Here is a 22,604-nt window from a genome sequence, read left to right on the forward strand (position 1 = left end):
CTTTCTGGGTTCAATAATCTTAATCCTGAAGAGGACAAGTGTGCAAACAGAGTTCACTCGATCCAAACAGTGCTAAGTAATAATAATGATAATAGTTAATAACATTAATCACCTCTGTCTAAGCACTTACTATTTGTTTGCCAGGCACCCTCCAAAGGTATTGCATGCATCCTCTCATTTAGTCTTTACCCCACCCTCAGTGCTGTTTTCCCATTTCACAGATGAGGACACTAAAGTTAAGACTCTTGCCACAGAGTTAGTAATATCCAGGCCAATTCATCACCCTGCAAGCATGGAATTCTTATTCAGTCAGCTACAATACATTTAAAAGCAAAGGAAAGCACTGCCTTGTTCCGAGTGCATCGGAAGGAAGTTGTGTATAGAGAAATTCTGTAGTTAAAACCTTACCCATGTTGTACTTACACAGAGCAGTCTTGAGAGAAGATGTGACTTCCGGGATGGAGGGCATGGGGGAGACATCACTGCTTGCACACAGGCCCACCACCAGGATCTGCCATTCAGCCAGGAAAATAGGGCCATCTATGTCTCAGCCAAAGAAGGCAAACCACGTCCAAGAACGCACAAATGCTGAAAGGAGGACCCACTACCAAAGTCAGGTCCCTGCACTCCATCTCATCTATCCATGGACCTGACTCTGCCCCAAGCCACATGCAGTCAGCTGACTTATTCCACTGTAGGCTCTTTTAAAGATTCCCAGTCCTTAGGATGTCTCCCTGTAGGGCATTTGCAGCACATAGGGCTGTAGTGTGCTAGTTCTGAAGCCAGAAAGACATGAGTTCAAATCCAGGGCCCACCATACCTTGGCCAAAGGACATTGCACAAATTACTTAGCTTCTGTGAACCCTTGGATATAGCATCTGCAAGACCAGGGTATTAACAGTGACTATCCAGGAAGGTTGTCATGGGGCAGAACTGTGTTTGGCCTGTAGCAATGAGCAGACTAATACTAGCAATGAAAGAAATGGATGAGGAAGTTAATAAATAGAAACCACTAAGGTAGTGTGAAGAGCCAGGCTGGCCTCTGAGGGCTATTTACCAGCTGTGTGACCTTGGGGAGGTAAGCTGACCCTCAGACATCTTAGTGGTAAAGTGAGCCTCCTGTTAATCTTATCCTCAGATGAATGCCATGATTGATGAGAGGCCTGGCAGAGGACCTACAAAATAGATGCTTCCCTCCAGCTCTGCATTACCAAAGGCCGGGTAGGTCAGCCGTCCTGGACACCAATCTGATCTGTGCAGCAGTGAGATATGGATTCTCACTATGAATATGACCTACAGCTCCTCTCTTCCTTGCCTCATTGTACTCTTCTCTGAAATGAGCTAAATAGACCCCTTCTCCTACATTTCTCTTGCATTAGATGAAGTAGACAGAGAAATTCTGTGAAGCATAATAACAAGAGTTCTCCTGGCCCAGAGTGGTAAGGTAGGCCTCAGTAGGGAGAGTCATTTCCCACTGCGTATTTTAGTCCATTCTAGGTTGCTATAACAAAATAGTTGAAGTTGGATAAATTATGTAGAAAAATGGTTCACATTGGCTGGCAGTCCTGGAGTCTAAGAACAAAGTGCCAACATCTTCTTGGCTTCTGGTGGAAAGCAAAAATGGAAGTAGGAGCTCATGTATGAGAGAGATGGAGGAGATGCTGACCTCCCTTCTATCAAACCACTCTTATGGTGACTAATCCAGTCCTACAAGACCTGACTCACCCTCAAGACCAAGCTCCATCTCTCTCCAAGGAAAATCATTACTCCCATGTCCTAATCACCTCCCATTAGGCCCTATCTGTCCCAGTCCCGCCACACTGTGGACCAAGCTTCTGACAATCAAACTTTTGGAGGACAAACTATACCCCTGACTTCCTGTGGAGCCAGCCAGCCTCTGTCCTCATGGTCTAGGTGCCTTCAGAACACCCACTATCTGGAGCCTCTCAAAACTAGCTCCCTCTGGGGACTCATTGCTAATAACATGGTGGGTGGAGGTCAATGTTGAGTAAACTGTCACCTCAAGATTCAAGACAAGTGAATTGTTTGGTAGGTCTTTTTAAGGACAGAAACCAGGACAGCTTTGATTCTCCTCTGCATACCCCAACACCAGGATCTGTCTCTGACGTGAGGCTCTGTATCACAGGCCCATGAGGAGGATGTTCCCTTCCTACCACTGGGAGTTTTGGGTAATGTCATCCTCATGTTTACTGAAATTCCCACTTTCCCTGGGCTCCTCAGGAGAATCAGCCCTTCCCCCAGACCACAGGCCCAGAAGTAATGTTAACACCATGTTGTCCCTTTTCTTGGTCCCAAGACTTTTGCTCTTTAACTTTTATCTTCTGTGGACTATGACTCTGGCCTCCCCAAACACCAAATAATTCTATGTGTGGTGTGTGGGAGAGACTCACACTTCCCTTTTGATGGGGGAAGCTATAGCTCTCTGCCTAGGCAGGCTCCTTCTGGCGAGGGAAAAAGATGTTTTTCAAATGAAACAGACAAGCTCTGCATTATATTAGGGTGGCAGTTGGGCCACTAACATTTAGTTATAGTTTATGTTCCTTTGAAACAATAAACAATGGCAGAATAAAAATCATAATAAAAATCCCCTATAACCTAATAATGCAATATTACCGACATTATGATAGAGTTTTCTCCCTTCATTCAGTCATTTGAACTTTGTGTTCTTTTTTCACTTAACTTTATGTCATGTGCATCTCCCCACATCGCAATACTGCACCAGCCCTCCATGGCCCCAGAATGTTCCCTAAGAGGCATATACAGATTGACTGTGTCTTTGTAGCTAGCTGTGGCTGTCTGATTGTCAAAAGCTAGCCTGGTTCCAGTCTCCTTTTTAATACATTAGTGAATATTGTTGCACAAAATAGTTATTTGAATTTTAACTTAGCTTCCTCAGGAGTGCTTCTGTCAGGCCGAGGATTATAGGTATTTTGAGGCCCGAGACACATTTTGCCAAGCACCTTTTAATGGTTTTGATGGCTTTCTCCAGCCTCAGCAATGCAAAGGAGCTGCCTCTCCCCTCACACACACATGGGCAAGAGTTGTCTTCGCACATGCAGCAGACTCAGGATTTAGACTGTATTTTTCTGAAGAGGGGAGAATTTGGTTCCGTTGTTAAAATGTTCACCAGAATGGAAAGCCCTGCACTCTAGTATCACCTACAGTCAAGGTCCTTTTACTTAAGTAAATGAGTATTGAACTTTACAACCATTAGATTAAAGAGATTTCTGTAACGAGAGTATGAAAAGTATACATAAGCAGTCTTTTCAAAAAGACTGAAAATGTGCATGAAAAACTATTCTTTTCCATTGTAGAGGCTTTTCAAAGGCATAAAAGTAAAGATTCTTAAAGAACATCTGCTCCATCTAACACCAATAATACATTTGTCTCAAGATAGGAAAATTGCCTGGAAAATGCTCATGTTTATTGGACATAAGAGAGAAGCATTTCTATAAATCTGAGAGAAAGTACCCTGGTTGGTTGAGTTAATGATTTTCCCTGTGGGAGAATTATCTTTCAGAAGAACTGCTCTAAATTGCCTGATGCACCTTTCTGCACGTTTATGGCACTGATCCTTTCAGGCATGCTCTGTTTGGGAGCTGAGGATCTTCAGGGCTGAAGGTTTGAGGAGAAGGCAAGGTAGGGAGGCATTCTGCTTCCTGAACACCATATGGTTCACTTCAGATTTGTCTGCTGATCCCACAGGCCCACTCGAGGGCTTGGAACCAGGGTGTGAGGAGGAGAGGGTTAGCACAGGCTTTAAAGCGATGATGCCTGACCATAGCAAAGTCAGACTCACTATTACGTGCTACATACTAGGACAGGTCCTGCCTGTATGGGAATGGGACATAAACACATCAGTAAATTATTTTGAGGAGAGTGTGTGATGGAGGGGTTTGGGGCAAACTCTTCATCAAGGTGAGCCTGAGAAGGCCTCCTTTACAGTCACCCAGGAGATGACTGAAGGGAGAGAAGGATCAGCCACAGGAAGGGCTGGGACTAGACTCCAGGCAGAGGGAACAGTAAGAACAATGGGATGAAGCCTAAACCAAAGCTAGGGACACAGACGGATCCACCCCCTCCCACTTTTTCTTTTGTAGTTAATTATCTTTTTGTAATAGAATTAAAAGGTAATAAAATGCTGTTGTGGAAATAAAATATGGTAAATGGAAACGGGTCAGAAATAAAGGAAGAGAGGAGATTCCTTGTATTTGTAATTGAGTTCAAAGTTTCTATTCTGTTTCTTTTTAAATGTTGCCCATGTGTAATTGTTTTTAATTGGAAAAGAGAATGCCGAATAATTTAATGTTCAAAATGTATATGCCTATTATGTGTCAGGCATAGGGTTAAGTAGTTTGCATTTATTGTCTCATGTAAACTCTATAAATGACTCTGAAATAAGTGTTTGCTTCTATAAAACTGACAGAAAAGAAGATGACTTGCAGAACATGGTACTAAGTAGCAGGGCTGATATCCACACCCAGGACTAACTCCAAAGCCCTGCCTCCTAGTTGTCCTGTAGTGAGGCCTTCCTCTGGGCTGTTAATGAATATTCCCATCCTGCAGATGAGGAAACTGAGGCTCAGAGAGGTTAAGAAACATGCCCAAGGTTAATCAACTGTCAAGGAAAGAGCCAGGCGTGGTGGCACATAGTGGCCGTATTAAGCAACAGCTGGTATCACACTGAATGGGAAAAACTAAAAGCTTTCTCTGGAAGACCTGTAACATGACAAAGATAGCAACTTCCACATTTTTTGTTCAATATTGTAATGTACTAGAAATCTTAGCTAGAATAATCAGGTAAAAGAAAGGAATAAAAGGCATCCAAGAGCCGGGTGTGGTAGTGCATGCCTATAATCCCAGCACTGGGGAGTGAGGCAGGATGTAAAAGAAAGGAATAAAAGGCATCCAAGAGCCGGGTGTGGTAGTGCATGCCTATAATCCCAGCACTGGGGAGGCTGAGGCAGGAGGATCACTGTGAGTTTGAGACCAGCCTGGGCTATATAGTGAGTTACAGGTCAGTCTCAGCTACATAGTGAGACCCTGTCTCAAAACAAACAAACAAACAAAAAACTGTCAAGGAAAGACCAGCTCCATAATTCACTGGTCCCAGTGTAAGTGGAAATAAGGTTCCTTTGTTCTGAAATGATTAAGAGCATACAATAACAGTGACAGCAATCCAATAATCCAAGCATGGAGCCCTTCTCCAATTGCCAGAGCAGGTCTGAAGATAGACTTAGGTTATCCTCATTTTTCTGATGCTCAGAAAAGCTCAGTAATTTATTCTAATTTATTCACACAACCAACAAGCAGCAGAGCCAGAGCTCACACTGGAGTATGTCCAGCTATAGAGTTAACACCCTTGAATTGAATTGAATTGAACTGAATTGAACTGAATCAACTAAACTGAACATCCCTGTGCCTGGTCCTATCAGAAGCAACACCCTGTAGATGGATCAAGGGGTGGCTATCAGGAGTACTCTGCAGCTCTAGATGGATAGTAGGCAGAACTCAGGTATTGACTGACCATCCCAAAGCTCAGTTTTGATATCTGACATCCTCACTAAACACCTGTTTGTGGCTCCGTCATGGTCCCAAGTTGAAATCCGAATCTCTCATGCAGCATTCACCCTCTCACTGCTGCTTGCCGCTACAACCCTCCTCTTATTCCTAACCAGCCCACCCCAACTTAGATGCCCTTGATAGCCAATGAAGAGGATGTGCTCCCTGATGGCCCATGACACCTCCTTAGCATCTCCCGGCAGAGGGGAAGACGCTGGGTACTCAAATCAAAGCTTCCCGTCCCTAACAGAAAGGTTGGGGAGCTGTCAGATGGTTCTTTCCTGAAGGACCTGATTAGAATGTCAGCTGCCTGAGCAAACCAAGCTTAAGGGACGTTTCCCATCCTCAACTCCCCAGCATCCTAATATCCGGCACCCACCTTTTGTAAATCCAGTAATTGTCTAGAAACCCTAACACTTCTTCAGCTGCTAAAAGCTGAGGTCAGGAAGAGAACAGTTAAGGAATGAAGACTTCCTGCCATGCAGACATCTTTCCCTTTTACCCTTCTGCTTCATTTCTGACTGCAGCATTGGAACAGTGAACCTGAATATATCTTGGATTATGTGAGCCCCCAAAGCCTGCACTTTCCAGAAGTCTCAGATCAGCTTTTTATCCACATCTAGGTAACTAATATGAAAGTTCCGAGGAGCTAGTATTCTCCTGATAAGGAAACATATGTTCCCCCAAATTTAGCAGGAGTTATAATAAAATCATCTGTTTCTAAATTCTTAATCCACAAAGAAGGCCCTTAAAACCCAATGGCATTCGAATGTTAGCTTTTTCAGGAATACTTACAGGGCAATTTAGGCCTTATTATTAAAATAGCAGGCAGTCTGTTTCCTTTCCATTCACTTAAGAAAAAAAATTGAACCATGATGCACAAACTAGTCTCTGAACCTTTTATAAATTGTGAAGCCTTTCTTTCTAAGCAGTAGTTTAGAGAAGTTTGGGAAGCTTGTGAACCAAGGAATTTTTTTTTTTTTTTTTTTGCAGTATTAGCAATTGAATCAGTGCCCTTTGCACTAAACTATATCCTAGTCCATTTTATTTTATTTTTTTATTCTAAGATAAGGCCTTGAAAAGTCACTCACTTGAAAGGCTGGCCTCAAACATATGATCCTTCCATGCCATCCTCCTAGAGTGGCTGGTATGTTCCTTAACACGGTATATCAGTCAGTACTTACTAGAGAAACACATTTAATACAAGCTATACAAATATATGAAAATTTACAAGATTGGCTTACAATGGCCACCCAGAGTCAGGTTTGGAAAAGTGCAAAAAAGTCTGTCTGTGCATTGAGGATCTGAAGGATCCAGTTGAAGGCCTGGAGCTCATTATATCGTCTCGTGTGAAGCCTGAAGGGTCTGTGTCAGAAGGCTGAAAGGTGGTACTGGAGGCTGAAGAATCTGCTCTAGAAGCCAGGAGACTATGTCTAAGGTGAGAGCCAAGACTGGAGCTCCTCTGAAGAAAGAGAAGCAATTCTTCTTCTTCTTTCCCTTTTAAGCCATTCTGGAGATGATCCTCCCCAAGGTGGGTCTTCCACACCTAGAATTATGCTGAGCCAGTTTACGTGGGTGTTTCTCACTCAAGTTGACACAATCAACCATCACATGTGGCTTCATGGGAAGGTCATTCTCAGAGGCCCTCACCCTATGTTACCTCCATTAACGCTCAAGATAAGCCCAGGAACAGATGAAATTATCTGGAATCTGCACATGACGTAATGGAGGCTATGAGATGACAATTGCTTTGCCAAGTTTATGAGACCACATTTGGGGGAGCTGAGATTCAAATCCAGATTTCTGGGGTCTTGGGTGTCAAAGCAAAGCTCCAGCCCCGACAAACTGCACTCAGAGCCAGGCAGTGATGAAACCAAACAGACTCCTAATCGTCTATCAACATCAGGGTTATCCTTTTTAAAAATCCAGTGTGAATTGAATTGAATATTCAAAAATGAATCTGTATGAATTATAATTGTTCTTGGTTCTGAAAAATCCTTGAATAGATAGAGGAGCTTTTGTAAGAGTTCTGTGGCTTTAGTCAAGTTACAATAACTCAGCTATGGTTTCATCATTTGTGCAATTATGGTAGTAATACCCCTTCACTGGGGCCTCAGAGGATTAAATGAAAAATTAGATGTAAAGTGCTCGATACATTGTAGATGCTTAACATTTGTTATTTTTTGAAATTAGTATTATTTAATCAATGATAATTTAATAATAGCATCTGTTGAACATGATCTTTATATTTGGCGCTGAAATGACCATGCAGTTAATCTCTCCTCTCCCAAATTCTGGGTAGTAAGGTACACATTTTACAGAAGAAGAAACTGAGACTTCAGGATGCTAAATGATTTGCCAAGATTTTCACAGGGAGTGCCAAGGCTGAGACTTATAGCCCAGTCTGCAGAATTTCGAGTTCTTACCTTTGACTACCTTGCTGTCTTACCCTCCTGAATATGAAGAGGAATAGATATTCCACGTGCCAGGAGCTGAATTAGGTGGTTTGCCTTTTGCTCTCTTAATCCCCACACAAATTCCTTCTGGAAAAGTTGAAAGTGTGTATACTCCCTACTCTCTCAAGGACATTGTGCTCAGAAAGCTTCATTGATTTTTTTTTTTTTTTAACTATATAGTGGCGATTTTGCCAGCACCTCATAACGGTCAAAAACAAGCCTCAAAGGGGTCACCAAAGCCACTGGCAGCTGTGATATTCCTAACGCCCTTCCATACCTGATTTCTCCCTGAAGGCAAACAGGGCCCTGCCCCCCAGCCAGGCATGGCCAGAGGATGGAAACGGCCAGGATTTTGTTTTCTCTGGCTTTCCTGTTGTGATTTACTTGCTGGATGCTGGTTTGTTTGCTCTCCTCTTGAAAGAGATTTGAGATGGAATTTTGAATCAGAAATACCTACCAAAATGTATAGATTCAAAACAGATGATTGCAGGGCCTATGGAATAAAGGGAGTCAATACCAAGAGTATCTTGGTTGTCTCCAGGGACAAGACTTCCCTACCCTGTGACCAACCAGAACAGATATTCTGACAGGGCTCTTACTGGCTAAAAGTAAGAGCTAGTTCTGTGGGGCTCACACAGAGGATCTCCACTTATTAATTTGCAACACTATAGAAAGGGAAGGGTCCTGGGGTGAGGAGAAGAATAGGCTTCCTGCTTGGTGCTATCTCTTATTATTGTGAAGCAGAAGACCATATTCAGTTTAGGACCAATTGCCTTGTCAAGAACAATGACAACTAAACAGGTCGTGTGCTGCTGTGAGAGTGGTTGGTTCTGTAAACTGCAGGTGGTAGATCAGGGTCAGTGCAGAGGAGCTGCAAACAGGTCTGGTTTCTATCTGCAGCTCAAGGAGGGCTGTCTGGGCAGCAGTCAGAGTGAGGTGGCTGGGGCTCCGCAGATCCACCTGCAAGTATTTTCTGCATTCTGATCTTATAGAGGGCTCAAAAGCAAACATCACAGCCCCTGTGGTGAAGGGTCCACGGTTACTGAGGGAGATGGTCATATGAATAGGTATTTTCACTATCATATGCAATAGGATTTTTTCACACTTGGCACTGCAAACCAGTGAGACTCTACTTTATGCCAAGGACCATGCAGCATGATGGTGTAAGACTTAAAGTCTCACTTCCACTCCACGGAGCGTGAACAGCAGAAAAGGTCTCCACGATGCTGGGTCCTAACACCTGGTGAGGCTCCTGGAGCTCTATGGAGAAACGAGAAACCCTGGAGGTAACACACCAGGCTAGATGGTAAATAGACCTTTATTAGTCTGGCCAGAAGGCACTTCCAGAGCCAGGTAGCTCAGAGAGAGAACTGCTCAGGGGCTGAGGTCCTTTTTATAGGGTTTTTCTAAACAAAAAGTCAGGGCATTCACAGAACTACCAGAGGACAAGATTCCAAAACACATTGCTTATCTCATGCAGGAAATGTTCTATGGTCACCTTTTGCCATACCATTTGCCCCTGGGCTGGCTGTTAGCCCAGTTAGCAGTTACCATATGAAGAAGCACAGTCTCTGGCCTGTTAGCATGGAGTCACTTTAGCTTATTCAAGTATTACAATGGGGACTCAGAGTCACCCCGAAGCTTGGGTCTAATGCTACAGTCTAATGTTGCCCATGCTGTGGGGGCACAGAGGAGCATACTTACCCAGACTGGAGAAATCCTGCATGGAGGAGGTGAAGATGAAAGGGAACTTCACGTAGAAAGAAAAACATGATCAAATGCACTCAGGCTCGGATAATTTACACCTAGGATGCTATACACCTGGCTGGCTGTGGACAACTTCTTTCAGCCCAGCAACTTTCGGATACACCTGACAAAAAGCCTTCCTTTGCTTCAGTGGTTTGTTCTAAGGGTGAAACTTGGGGCCAAGCTTTCATCCTGCAGGCAGCTAGTCCAGTCTCAGCTCCTGGGGGCTGTGATCAGATGTATTCTCCTTTTAGGTGCAGCCACACTCATCCAAGCATCCTTCCCTTGTAAGTTCTCTGGGGATGAACCTCACAATTATGATTTGCAAACTCTGCTCATCCAAACTCTGAATAACCCCCAAATGTACAGCCATTAGACAAGGGGGTTTCAGATTTAGACCCAGATTATATATTTATCTGGAACATGGCAGGGGTGCAGCACAGAGAGGCTTTGCCCTCTTCCTCGCCGCAGGATGACATTGATCAGGGATCTGCTATGTACCCAGAATACTTTGTCACACTCCATCCTTGCTCCAACTCTGGAAGGTCAGTGCTACAGTCCTTATTTTCCTGATATGGTGCCTGAGGCTTGGAGACCTTCAGCAATCTGTCCAAGAACTTTCTGCCCTCCTGGGGTCAAACCAAGATCAGTGCTGTCTGTGCTTCTCCGAGGCTTCCTGGGAGCACATTCATCCTTGTCGTTCAGACTTCGGTACAGATGTGGACCCTGCATCTGAAGTTGTCCCCTGTCTCCCAACTTCTGCTCTCCTTACTTTCTCATAATAGGACACCACAGGCCTATTCACTTTCTAGCTGTCTGCCCCTGATTCATCACCTCATCACCAGTATGTCCTTGGTGCTCTAAGGAAAACCTGGCACATTGGATCCCTAAATAAGTGATTGTGCTGGCTGTTTCTTAAATTCAACCTTCTCCACGGGACTGGAATCACCATGATGGTAGCCAGTGGCCCGCTGGGGAGTATGCACAGCCTCCTGGTGGCTGCAGAGTGACACCAGGTCCCATAAATGCAAGACTTGGTTAGTACTGATATCAAAACCTGATAGTCGTCCTAAGTACATTTGTTGTGTAAGACTTAAAGTCTCACTTCCACTCCACGAAGCTTGAACAGCCGAAAAGGCCTCCACGATGCTGGGTCCTAACACCCAGCGAGGCTCCGGGAGCTTGACGGAGGAACAAGGAAGGAGAAACCCCGGAAGGAACACACCAGGCTAGATGGTAAATAGACCTTTATTGGTCTGGCCAGACGGCACTCCCAGAGCCACGTAGCTCAGAGAGGCCACTGCTCAGGGGCTGAGGTCCTCAGGGCATTCACAGAACTACCAGAGGACAAGATTCCAAAACACATTGCTTATCTCATGCAGGAAATGTTCTATGGTCACCTTTTGTCATACCATTTGCCCCTGGGCGGGCTGTTAGCCAAGTTAGCAATTAGCATATGAAGAAGCACAGTCTCTGGCCTATTAGCATGGAGTCACTTTAGCTTATTCAAGTCTTACAGTTGATGGCTCCATTCACTGTTCCACACTCAAGTCTGGCTGAGGGCAGTTGCACAACCTCTCAGATACACATCCTCACAGAGCATGAGGTGCCCATGTTGTGAGCAAGCATGTGTTCCCAGGCTCTGAGCATCACCTTGAATGGCTGTGACTCTCAGTCGTTACTGCTATGTATCAGATCCATTCCTGGGCACACACACTCTTAGTGTCTATTTTTGTTCATTGTGCTGTTCTTGCGTGGTGCCATCTTCATTGTGCCTTTGTTTCTCTATGGTTTATTGTCTTTCAATTAATTTTCCACAGAAAAGTGATGACAAGCTCATCAGCCCTACTTCAGCAAGCCAAAGCCCTGCCTTGCACCTTGCCTTGTGATCTCATCTCATCCTCGAATGACCGTGCTCACTTCTGCTTTAAAATATGGCACACGTGTTTCTGAAAATCATCGAGTGAGGCAAAATGGAGGAGATAGGGGGAGAGGCACAGCACTCAAAAATGTCACCAGTGATGTAAAAGAGGGAAAAGACAGTGAGCAGTTCTGTGCAAGCACTGCAGCGTGGTGCCTGACCTTGAGCAGGGTTGATATTTGCGGATGGAAATGGACACATCCACACCTGCAGTCACAAGTTTCTGTCTGTTCCTGAGAACCTCCTTCTACTACTTCACAACAGTACAGCAGCTGCAGCCCTGCTAGGTCCACTTCGAACCAGCAAACATCAAATCTCTTCAAGGTCAAGCACCATATTCACTGTAGCACTTGTGTAAAACTGCGCTAAGGTTTTCTTTTTACTCCCTTTTTGATGCATCACTGGTGATGCTTTTGAGTGTTGCAGCTCATTCTATTTCTTTCATAGCATATGGTGAACTAAGAAACTGGTAAACATGTACGACATGTGCTTTTGTGGGTTGTCTATTCTGTGGGGATCAGTTCAACTGGGTGTGGTTTTCTGTATCTGCAGTCTATCTCTGGGGAAAAATCTTGTATCAGCACATACAGAATGTCCATACTCCTCAAACCATTCTTTAATATATTTGTCAAGACAAATAATTTGTTGAAACACATTCACATTTTTGAAACAGGTATTCTGGTAGGATGGACCGTATCTGATTTACTTTTGATTATCTCCTTGTTTATTCAGATTGGACCAAGAGGATTGAGTACCAGCCTGGTTCGGGGAGTCTACCCTTATTCCCCAGCATCCACCTGGAGACGTGCGATGGAGCTGTGTCCTCTCTCCAGGTCACTACTGAGCTGCAGACCAACTACATCGGGAAGGGCTGTGACCGGGAGACATACTCTGAGAGAGCCCTTCAGAAATTATGTGGTAGGTTTTCCCTGGTAAGATTTGTTGAGTGAACTGCTATTAAATGATATAAACCAATAAGGCATCACTTATTATATTAGAAAATAATCAGCCCTTCCCACCTGCATCAGTGTGTGCAACATGAGCAGATATTTACTTCTAACAAAGGGTCAGACAGCCTAGCTTTCGGTACCAGGGCTGATTGGGACTCTTTGTCAGCCATGTGGCCTTAGTCAAGTACAAAAGTGAACTTTCTGCTCTTTATTAGTAAAAGAGGAATCAAAGAGCACAACATGTTTAAAAACATGTGGCACAGAGCCAAAAGACCGGCAAGCTTCCTTTTGCTCTGCTATAGAGAACCATCTGACTAGGGCCTTGGGGAAGGAGTTGGTCTCCACTCCGGCTGGCTAGGTACATAATTTCTGAGTCCCATTGCAAAAAAAAAAAAAAAAAGTAGGACTCTTGCTCAAAAGTTATTAAGAATTTGGCGACAGCAAAGCATTAATCCAAATACATACAGCTAAGCTTGGGAACCTGTGCAACTGCTTATGTCCCATGCCAGTGAAAGGGAGTCAGGCTGTCCACAGCAGAAAGGGGCTTGGGGTGGGGTGGAAGAGGGAGAATGAAATACTCAAATGGAGTTGGGTGGCTTGTTCCAGGTCAAGAGTTAGGAAACCAAGTTGACAGAGGATGCTATGAAAGATGAGTGTGGAGAAAGCCTCATTTTGTTTAAAGACTATTGTGAGTCTCTTTGTGTGTCCTTTTTAATTGAGTTCCCCATCCTCACTGTGGGCAAGACATTATTCATTCAGTTTTAGAGATGGAAATGTGAAGCCCAGAGTATAAAATAACTTGCTTAAATTCACACAGATAGAAAATGACAGAGCTGGGATTTGCTGTCAAGTCTTTAGCTCAGCATCGGCCCAGGCCAGCCAGGCTCTGCGAGCTAGAATACAACTCTCCAGTGAATCTGTGGAAGGAGAGGATGTGCATCCCATGAGGTGGGGATGGCCCCATAGGCTGGGTGAGCCAGATGCTGATGGGCCCCCTTCATCCCACACCTGTGTACAGCTCATTGCTTCCTTATTCTCTTCAGGAATATCCAGGGACTCATATTTTACTCCCAAACCACGCCATGGGAGCTTAGTATGGGGATGATTCCTATGTTGGAACTGTATTTGGAGGTAACTGCATCTCCTCAAGAGGAAGGGGAGCTCCAGAATACATAATGTAGCCTGCTGTCCCCAGAAAAATCCCCACCCCTATTATATTTGGGGTAGGTTTCTCCCTCCCTCACACCCTTTCACCCTCACTGCTCTGGCACAAATACTGGTATAAAAGCTTTAGAACCAAAATAACCCCTGTTTGGGTGTTACGGGGCTGGCAGGGAAGGCCTGTGGGCATGCAGACCTCTCAGGAACAAGGTAGCTGCCTGGAGAAAACACCACAATTCCAATATTACAACAACCACCTTACAAAAATCGATACAAGCGAACTGCACTATTGAGAAAACTGCCTCCAGTCCTCTGCAGGCACAGACACTATCTAAGATGATCTCTTACTTGGAATGAATATCCCATTTCATTCCCGATGTAGTACCTGGATTATTAGTCAACCCAACCCTCGCTGCTGTGGGTTAGAGTCATTTCCTAAACTCCTCCAGGTTAGAAGAAAATGATGGAATCAGCTTGTTAAAGATCAGATGGGCCCAAGGGCATGGGCTTGTGATGTGATTTCGAATGTTTCTGGGGAGAGATGGGAGATACAGAGGGTAAAAAGGATGTTCTAAGGAAAGATGCTTCTGAGCAAAATTGTGTGTGGTGTTTTCACAGAGCACCCTCCATCTGGGCTGCCAGCCTGGCCTTGCCGAAAAGCAGGCTAACTCAGCCGAGAAGGCAGCTTCCCTGCAAGGTGAAGCTTAATCTGATGCTGGGAGCTGCCGTTTAAATGAGAAAAATCTGGTTTCTCTCTGATGACCTACCTAGTAGCACGGCCCACCACATTTCTAGGAACCTTGTCCCAGTAGCCCTGGTGGCTTGCCACTCTAGCCTCATGTCAGAAGCATGACTCTTGACTTGCGCTGGTGAGAGCCCACATCGAAAGGGCAGAAGCAAAGGAGTGAGATCCCAGAGGCCAGGATCTTTCCAAACTCTAAGGGAAATGCAGGCTGGATGACTCCCAAGACTAATCCTGGGCCACAAATCCCTGATTCCTGTGGGCACCGTGAGTTTTAGAGACAAGCTTCTGTGTGTTTTCATGGGATGAGGGAAAAGCTTCTTGCTATACTTCCCAACTAGAGAGCAGCCACGACACTTTAAGCCTCAGCATTCATGCATTTTTCATCCTACAAATCTTTATTGACTTTTGAGGGAAACAGGGACACCAATTAGGAAGTTATTGCTGTAGTCTAAGCAAGAGATAATGAGTTCTGAACCAAGGGAGTGGCAGTAGGGATGAATTTAAGACAAATTTAAGAGGCAAAATCAGTGAAGTTTAATGATTGATTAGCTGTCAAGAATGAGAAAGGAGGAATCTAAGCAGATTCTAGTTGAGTATCTACCTGGATGAGAAGGCTGCCAGCCAAAACTAGAAATTCAGCAACAAGAGCAGATATACAGCACAGTTATGATAGTCGCACCTTACACAGGTGTGAGCACCAAAGTTTACCCTGCCTCTCAGCCCTCCTGATGAGCCATCTCCCCCACCTCATCCACTGTTACAGCCTGGTTTGTCCTCCACTTTGGTCTCTGCCTGCTTTGTTCTCATCCCCAAGCCTTCAGTCATGTTTTCCACCACAAGATGATCTCTTCTCTTCTCCTTCCAAGTCTTTCCCTACAATTACTGGTGACCTGTTTCTGTGTATAGCAGAGGTCTGTCCTGTGGTTTTTCTAGGGTGGCTGCAGTTTTGGAGCTTTCTCTGTGATGCTGTAGCTGATCAGTAATCGGGTCACTGTGTGCTAATTCCTAGTATGAAAGGAAATGAGAAATTCAACACTATTTAAGGGGAAAGGAAACAATGGTGCGTATCAGACCTACCATGAATAAGGTCGAGCAGAAGCAGCAACCTTAAAATGCCTTATTTGGGTCTGCGTGTCAGAAATGTTGCTTCCTGAGATCAATACATGGAGACACTTCCATTTGGCTATAGACAAAGCCAATAGAGAGCCCTGAACCTGTGTCTCCTTTACATGTGGACCAAATGTAATCTAAGATTGTTCTCACTGCCCTAACTTCACATAAAGCCAGACTTCTTCTTGACCAACTGCCTGTCACTTATTTCAAATTCAGGGATATAAGTGAAGAACCCACCATCTCAGAACCAGGCTTTCCAGAGGGCAAGTGTCACAGTGCTGCATAGAGTATGAAAAGCATAAAGAATCCTTCAGGGAGACCTCTCGGCCAAATTAAACTTGACATTAGCAACCACCCAAGGAAAGGTCCACTTCAATGACCCTACATCACTGTACATTACAGGAAATAGAAAAGTACCTTGTAATGCATGTACCCTTTATAGCACCAAAGTCAGGGGCTGCTTCCCAGGGACCACAGGGCTCCTGGCCACTGGCCACTACCTCCTGCACTCACTGCCAGGGGCAGCTGTTCTGTTTGTGAGCAAAGACTTCCAGGAAAAGTCCTGTCGAAAAAAAGGCCACAAAGTGTGAGGGTTCCATTAAAATCAAATGCTTCATATGGCAGAGAAGCACAAGTGAACCTTAAGTTGTTTGGGGGATTTGTACACTTATTAGCCAAGAGATATTCATAGAGGACAGATTTATTCATTCAATCGTGTATTTTTTACTTCAACAACTATCGGCTGTCTGTCCAAATGCTGAACTAACTCTTGAAATAATATAAATAGTAGGGAAAGTGGGAAGGGTAGGGGAAAGGTAATAAGGGAAAAGGAAAAAATATGAGAAAATGAAAAGATGGAAATAAAGTGTTTGTAAATGGGGAGGGGAGGAGGGGGTGAAGGGAGGGCAGGGACAAGGGGAAAAAATGAGAACCAAGACTTTTCATGTAGAGGTACAAGATCCCTATAATGAATGTAACCTTACTGTATACCTAAAATGTGCCAATAAACTTAATTTAAGAAATAATATAAATAATATTCTCTCCTGGGGAAGACAGATACATTAAAAAGTTTCAATGCAATTTTTTTGGAAGTATGAGCATCTATAGTTTTCTGATATACCTTGCAGTTTAAAAGACCTTCTTCTCAGTAAGAATAACTATGAGAGGCTTTGATAACCTCAGAAGAGCAAAACCCCAGGAAGCTATCATGAGTGTCTCCAAGATACTGCTAAAGTCCTGGGGCTTCTAAGGCTAAGAATATTAACCCCCTAGTCATGGCCACTGCTTCCACACTCAGAGCTGAAGGAAAACAGGAGAACACATGTTGGGATTCAGATTAAATCACTAATCCTGTGTCAGCAATCCATGGGCCTATTTCTGGATATGCTTTTTTCTTGGGAGGTCATTTAGCAATGACCATATTACATGCTCTTCTCAACTAGGAAGAAGGGTTTTGCCTTCAGTGGCCTTACCCAAGCTGGTCAGCAACTGGGTAGGTATCCACATGTCTGCCCTGAGAGTCTCTCTGGTCACCTTTCATCCAAAGCCCAACTTTCTTCACCTAGAATTTAAATTCCTGGTTCCAAGACCTCAAGGGAATCCCTCCTATTTAGGATTCTAGAGGTGGAATGATAGTCTCATTGTAGGTCCAACAGTTTGTAAACTCTTGAAAAGATATCAGGAAATCCTCCTTGCCAGTGTTTCTGGAATGCAGATAGAGAAACAAAAATGATCACTTACATGAATTATCAGTCAGGATAATAAAGGTTATGCTGCACTAACAAATGCTCTCATAACCTCACTGACTTAAAATAACAAAAGTTTATCATTCCTACTACATGCCCTTCTTAGATTATCTGTAGCTATGCTCCATGTTGGCTTCCTACCAGGATCCAGGCTGTGGAGCAGCCTTTATCTAAAACATTCAGGGAAGATAGAAGAGACACATGGTGAGCCATGCACTAGCTACTCCAGCCTCTGCCCAGATGCAACACATCACTCACACTCACATTCCATTGGTCAAACGGCCAAGATGGTATCATGGGTCAGGTAATTGTGCTATGAATACGTATCTTCTTCCACCTCACGAGACTAGTAGTCCATTGAACTTTTGTAGAGGCCTTTCCTAGCTTCTCCCTACCACTGAACTGCTGCACCCATTGTACTGCTCTTTCAAGAATGCAAAAGCTTTACTGCGTCCCCAAAAGTAGAGCCATTTCTCTGTGGTTTATGGCTGCACCCACATGACAATGCCTGGCAAAGCCTGAAAATCGAATAACCATTTATTGAAATACAATAGAAATGATACTGATATGCTGTGTTCACCATATGTTTTTCTTCTTTTATTGAATTTATTGGTACATTTTAGGTATATAGTATAGTTATATTCATTATTGGGATCTTGTACCTTTAAATGATAGGTGGTCTTGGTTCTCTTTTTTTTCTTCCCTCCTCCATATATGTTTTTCTTTCAGGGAACGCTGTACAGACTGAGTCCTGTTCCTCAATTACAATGGTTCCATTCCTTGAGACTTTCCCACTTATGCCCATCTCCTGTGGTGGATCTGGAGGGCTCCATGTCAGTCACTTCTGCCACGGGCCTGTCTTGAAGTACTAAGGACACTGTCTGCCCTAACTAACATCAAACCACTCAGATCAGAATGTAAACCCATAAACTAAGTTCAGACAATAACCACCACCCATAGGCCCCATAGTGTGTCCTGAAATTTGCCTCATTTCCTCCAGTGGTTATCACCTTTCTGGCTCAGAGCAGCTCCCCCACCCAGGCAGGGCCAAGGGACCTGAAATCAGAACTTCCCTCTGGTTCAAAGCCACTCCAGCACTCCAGCTGCTGCTGTTATGCACCAGATCAACATGAATTCTCAGGCTCCAAGGGCTCCAGGCACTGTCAAGAGGATTCCTAAGGAGCATCCTAAATACACCTTGATGTGCAGATGATGCTACGCCTTCTCTGCAAGTGCTGCATTCTGTTTACCCTCTGCTTTCCTGTGGGATCCCTTGGGGAGAAGACACAGAACTCTGGGAGAAAGTAAATCTTTCTCAGTTTGTTTAAGTGTACGAAGAAATGAAACACAATCTGTTAAGTTTGCGGAAGTGTGCACCATCTGGCTAAATGCAGCTTCATGCTTTCTGGCAGACAACATCTGTAGAATAGGGAGGGTGGCCTGTCTGTCCTCCTCCACGAGGAGGGTGGGGAGCCCCACATCAATGCCTTCCCAGGGCACCTGATGTCTTCAACATGGGAGCAGCCATCTCTATGTGTAGGTGCCATCCCAGGGAGCCAGGCTGTGCTCGGCAGTCACCTGATTGAGTGCTACTGTGTGGGAGAAAGAACATGAGCTGGAGGTCTGAGAGTAGCACCTACCTCTAGCTAGCTGTGTGGCTGCACAGTCTTGATCCAGTGGTGTCCCCTTATCTAGGCCTCAGTTTCCATGTTTACAAAATGCACAGGAAGCTGTAAAATAAGCGCACGTGTGCTCGCGCTCTCTCTCTCTCTCCCTCTCTCTCTCTCTCTCTCTCCCTCAACTCAGGTGAGGTGGTGCAGTGTGCAGCCTGGGCCTTGGGGCTAGAATGCCCTGGTCATGGACCCCCTCACTAGCCGGTTGTGATCCTGGACTCACTCTGCCTGGAGTTTCTTATCTATAAACGGAAATCTAAGTTACTAGCTATTCAAGTAACTAGGAAGGAGCATGGAAAGTACTTACTAAATTCAGGCCTGGCATCTACTCCGTGTCCAATAAATAGTTTTAGTAAAATAGTAGTTAAAATTATAAAATGGTAAAATGTAAAGCTCTGTAAATGTAAACTATATTCGTAGGATATCCCTGGCCAAGGCTGAGCCACTCTGTAACCAGTTTTGCCTCCGGACCTTCCATTGATGTCTCCCCTACCGTCCTACACTAGGCCTTAGTCTGTACCCCTCTCTCTTTTTATCCAAACCTGTTTGGAGGCACATTTTTTTTATTAAAGATTGCAAAGATATGGAGGCACATTTTTTATCAATTTCTTCACTGCTCTAAAGTGTTACCTACAGTGTTAATTCTATAGGCACTGTAGAGGCACAGTGGCGCTCAACAACTAGGCCACACACCGAGGAGACTTTATTCGGGAAGGCAGGTCAGGGAGAGAGAAGAGAGAGAGACAGAGAGGGAGAGAGAACAAAGAAAGGAAGGTCCTTTTATTGGTTTGGGGCTGGGCTATTGCTTATTTATGAGGAGTGGGCTACTTTTAACCTCTCACAGGCCAGATCGCCTTTTATGGGTTCAGTCCTGCAGAAACTTAGGCTTAACTCCTCCAGACCACTGTGCCCTTGGGGGTAGGGAAACTAAAGATAAGAGCATGAGGTCATTTTAAGAGCCAAGAAGAGCCAGGAGAATGCAGCCTGTGATGGCAGCGTCAGGTCCCTAACAGGCACAACAAAGTCCTTAGCCAAAATAAGGATGCTCACAAGATAGAGTTTCATGCCCTGCCAAGCCCTCCTCCAGGAAACCTTGTGTAGAGTCCTGGCTGCTCCCTGTTGGTAGAGCAGGACTCAGCAGATGCCATGTGTATACCCCTGACCTGGACATTATTCTGGCTTCAAGTAGAAATCAGGAACCCTTGACCCAGCAACCGGCATCTCTATAGCCACCCCAGATTTCGGGATCCACACTCTATGTGTGTGTCCCAATCACTGGACGTCTTCATAGTAGACATATCCTTCCATAGGGCCCAATGTATTTGTGGGCCAAAGAAGTTGTTTTCATGTCATATTATTATTATATAGGTGCTAGAGAAATGAACTCTTTCCATAGGACCCTGTATCTCCCGTTCCCAGACCACTCACAAGTTTCTCCTTGATGCCATCTTGATCAACGGCTTTACTACAAACACCTATGGAGGGCACTAGCTGAGGGGGGCAAATCATGTTCGTCATTAAACACCAGGTGTGGAGAAGCAAGGATGACAGGAGGTGTGGAGATGGACAAGAGGCTGAGGGACAGGCTCACCTGAGCACCAGATAAGTTGCCATAGCATCTGATGGGGCAGTGCAGTGGAGGGAGTGTGGTCATAAAGAACTGAATGCGTACGACATGGCGGGTGGAGGAACAGGCAACCACCTAGGAAATACCCCTATAAATAGTGCAGTCAGCTCTTCCCACATCTCCCTAGATAAGCATGAACTGAGAGCTCTGCATCTCCCACCTTCTCAGACACGTCTAGAGGCTACTTTCAACATGAATTTCTTACAGGGCTAAGCAGAGGATCTAGGCTCCAAAGAGACATGTTTTTCACATAACATAACCTTCCACTGCAAACCACTGGGTATCAACCTAATGATCTCTTCCAGGGCTGGAGGAAAAGCTGGATGGGTGGAACATTTTAAAGAAATACAATATATTGGATTCCAATATGGCACCTTGTGTAACAGCTTTCAAGGGTCATTTTAACTGTAGGAGACTTTTTGTGTGTTGGTGGCTGTCCTTGAAATTCAAACCCTGGGTGAAATGATGCTCTGCTGCAAGTGAAAAATCAAATGTGACAAGTAGCAGATAATACACAAAACCACTGGTCCCATCAGAGTTTATAACTAGCTGATAGTGCCTCGCCAGTAGACAGCCCCATACACCAGATCCCAACACACCCTAGACCCTCCAGTCCTTATTAGTTAAACATAACAGCAAGCTCCCAGCCCTTCCTCCTCCCTGAATGGCTGAGCTGTGCCTCCATAGGGAGCTGTACTTCTGTAGGAATTGGGATCAGAATCAAGAGCTCTGCATTAGAGCCTCTATATAGAGTGACAGGGCCTGAGCCTCCTCCTAGCAGGGCAGTCCAGACCTCTCCGCCAGAGAGCCACTCCCTCTCACCTCAGCCTTTGCTCCGCAGAGCTTCCCCAGGATGCTCCCCCAACAGTAATCTGCCCGTACACTCTCAGTGCTTCGCGGTAAGTCCCTGTACCTCATCCTGTAAAATAACAGTGGTACCAGAAATAATAATGATGCTGACAACAAAGTTAGAGCAAACACAAGTGAACACTCACTTTGTGGCAAGGGTGCTGCCGCAAGCTGATGTGCATCATCATTTAGTCCCCAGACACCAAGGAGAGTCACAGGGGTGACAATGCTAGCAAGTCATGCTGCCTGGTATCAAATTTCAGATGTTGAATTCAGAGCCCATATTCTCCACACAGTGCCATTTGGCCTCAGCATGTGGTTATACAAAAGTGTGATTATGAAGTGGATCATACTCTTTCCTATGGGATCAGGATCTAGAACTTTCCCCACTCACAGTCCTGATAATAGCAGCTGAACATATTGGCTCTTAGTACTCAATAAAAGTTTTAAAGGTTAATGAATATGTAAGTACATGAATGACTCCATCCAGCTCATCAAACCCCAGGAACTTTCTAATAAAAGGCTTTAGGGTTCTACTAACTCTTTAAACTCACCCAATACTTTTTTCCTCATATAATAGTTGGTCATGCTTCACCTTGACACATGCATTGTTTTTATTTATAAGTTACAAGCAACTCAGAGTGGAATGTTTTTTGGCACCTCTTTTCCCAATCACCTAGACCAGAAGAATGGGCCTTCACGTTTCCTTTTCCTCTCCCTATAGGAGCCTCCTCTGGCATCATCGACCTCCTGCCATCCCCCAGCGCTGCCACCAACTGGACTTCAGGACTGCTGGTGGACAGCAGTGAGATGATCTTTAAGTTTGATGGCAGACAGGGTGCCAAGATCCCAGATGGGATTGTGCCTAAGAACCTGACGGACCAGTTCACCATCACCATGTGGATGAAACATGGCCCCAGCCCCGGTGTGAGGGCTGAGAAGGAAACCATCCTCTGCAACTCAGATAAAACTGGTGAGTCTCTAGCACAGCCCCTGTGTCCCAACTGTTTGCATGGAGGAGCGGTGGGGGAAATG

The 22,604-nt window shown here is 44.8% G+C and overlaps 1 protein-coding gene across 1 annotated transcript in view; it reads left to right on the forward strand.

Annotated features, from left to right (window-relative positions):
* Clstn2 (calsyntenin 2) overlaps positions 1-22,604 on the forward strand; it is a 141,035-nt gene that overhangs the window by 36,526 nt on the left and 81,905 nt on the right. The window contains exons 10-11 of the mRNA XM_010608225.1: positions 12,439-12,624; positions 22,294-22,542. Coding sequence (XP_010606527.1) covers positions 12,439-12,624; positions 22,294-22,542 — 435 coding nt within the window. The remainder of the gene's footprint in view (positions 1-12,438; positions 12,625-22,293; positions 22,543-22,604) is intronic.

Source organism: Fukomys damarensis, unplaced genomic scaffold (genome assembly GCF_012274545.1).
Source record: "Fukomys damarensis isolate Sample0158 unplaced genomic scaffold, DMR_v1.0_HiC HiC_scaffold_37, whole genome shotgun sequence".
NCBI classification, from domain to species: Eukaryota; Metazoa; Chordata; class Mammalia; order Rodentia; family Bathyergidae; genus Fukomys; species Fukomys damarensis.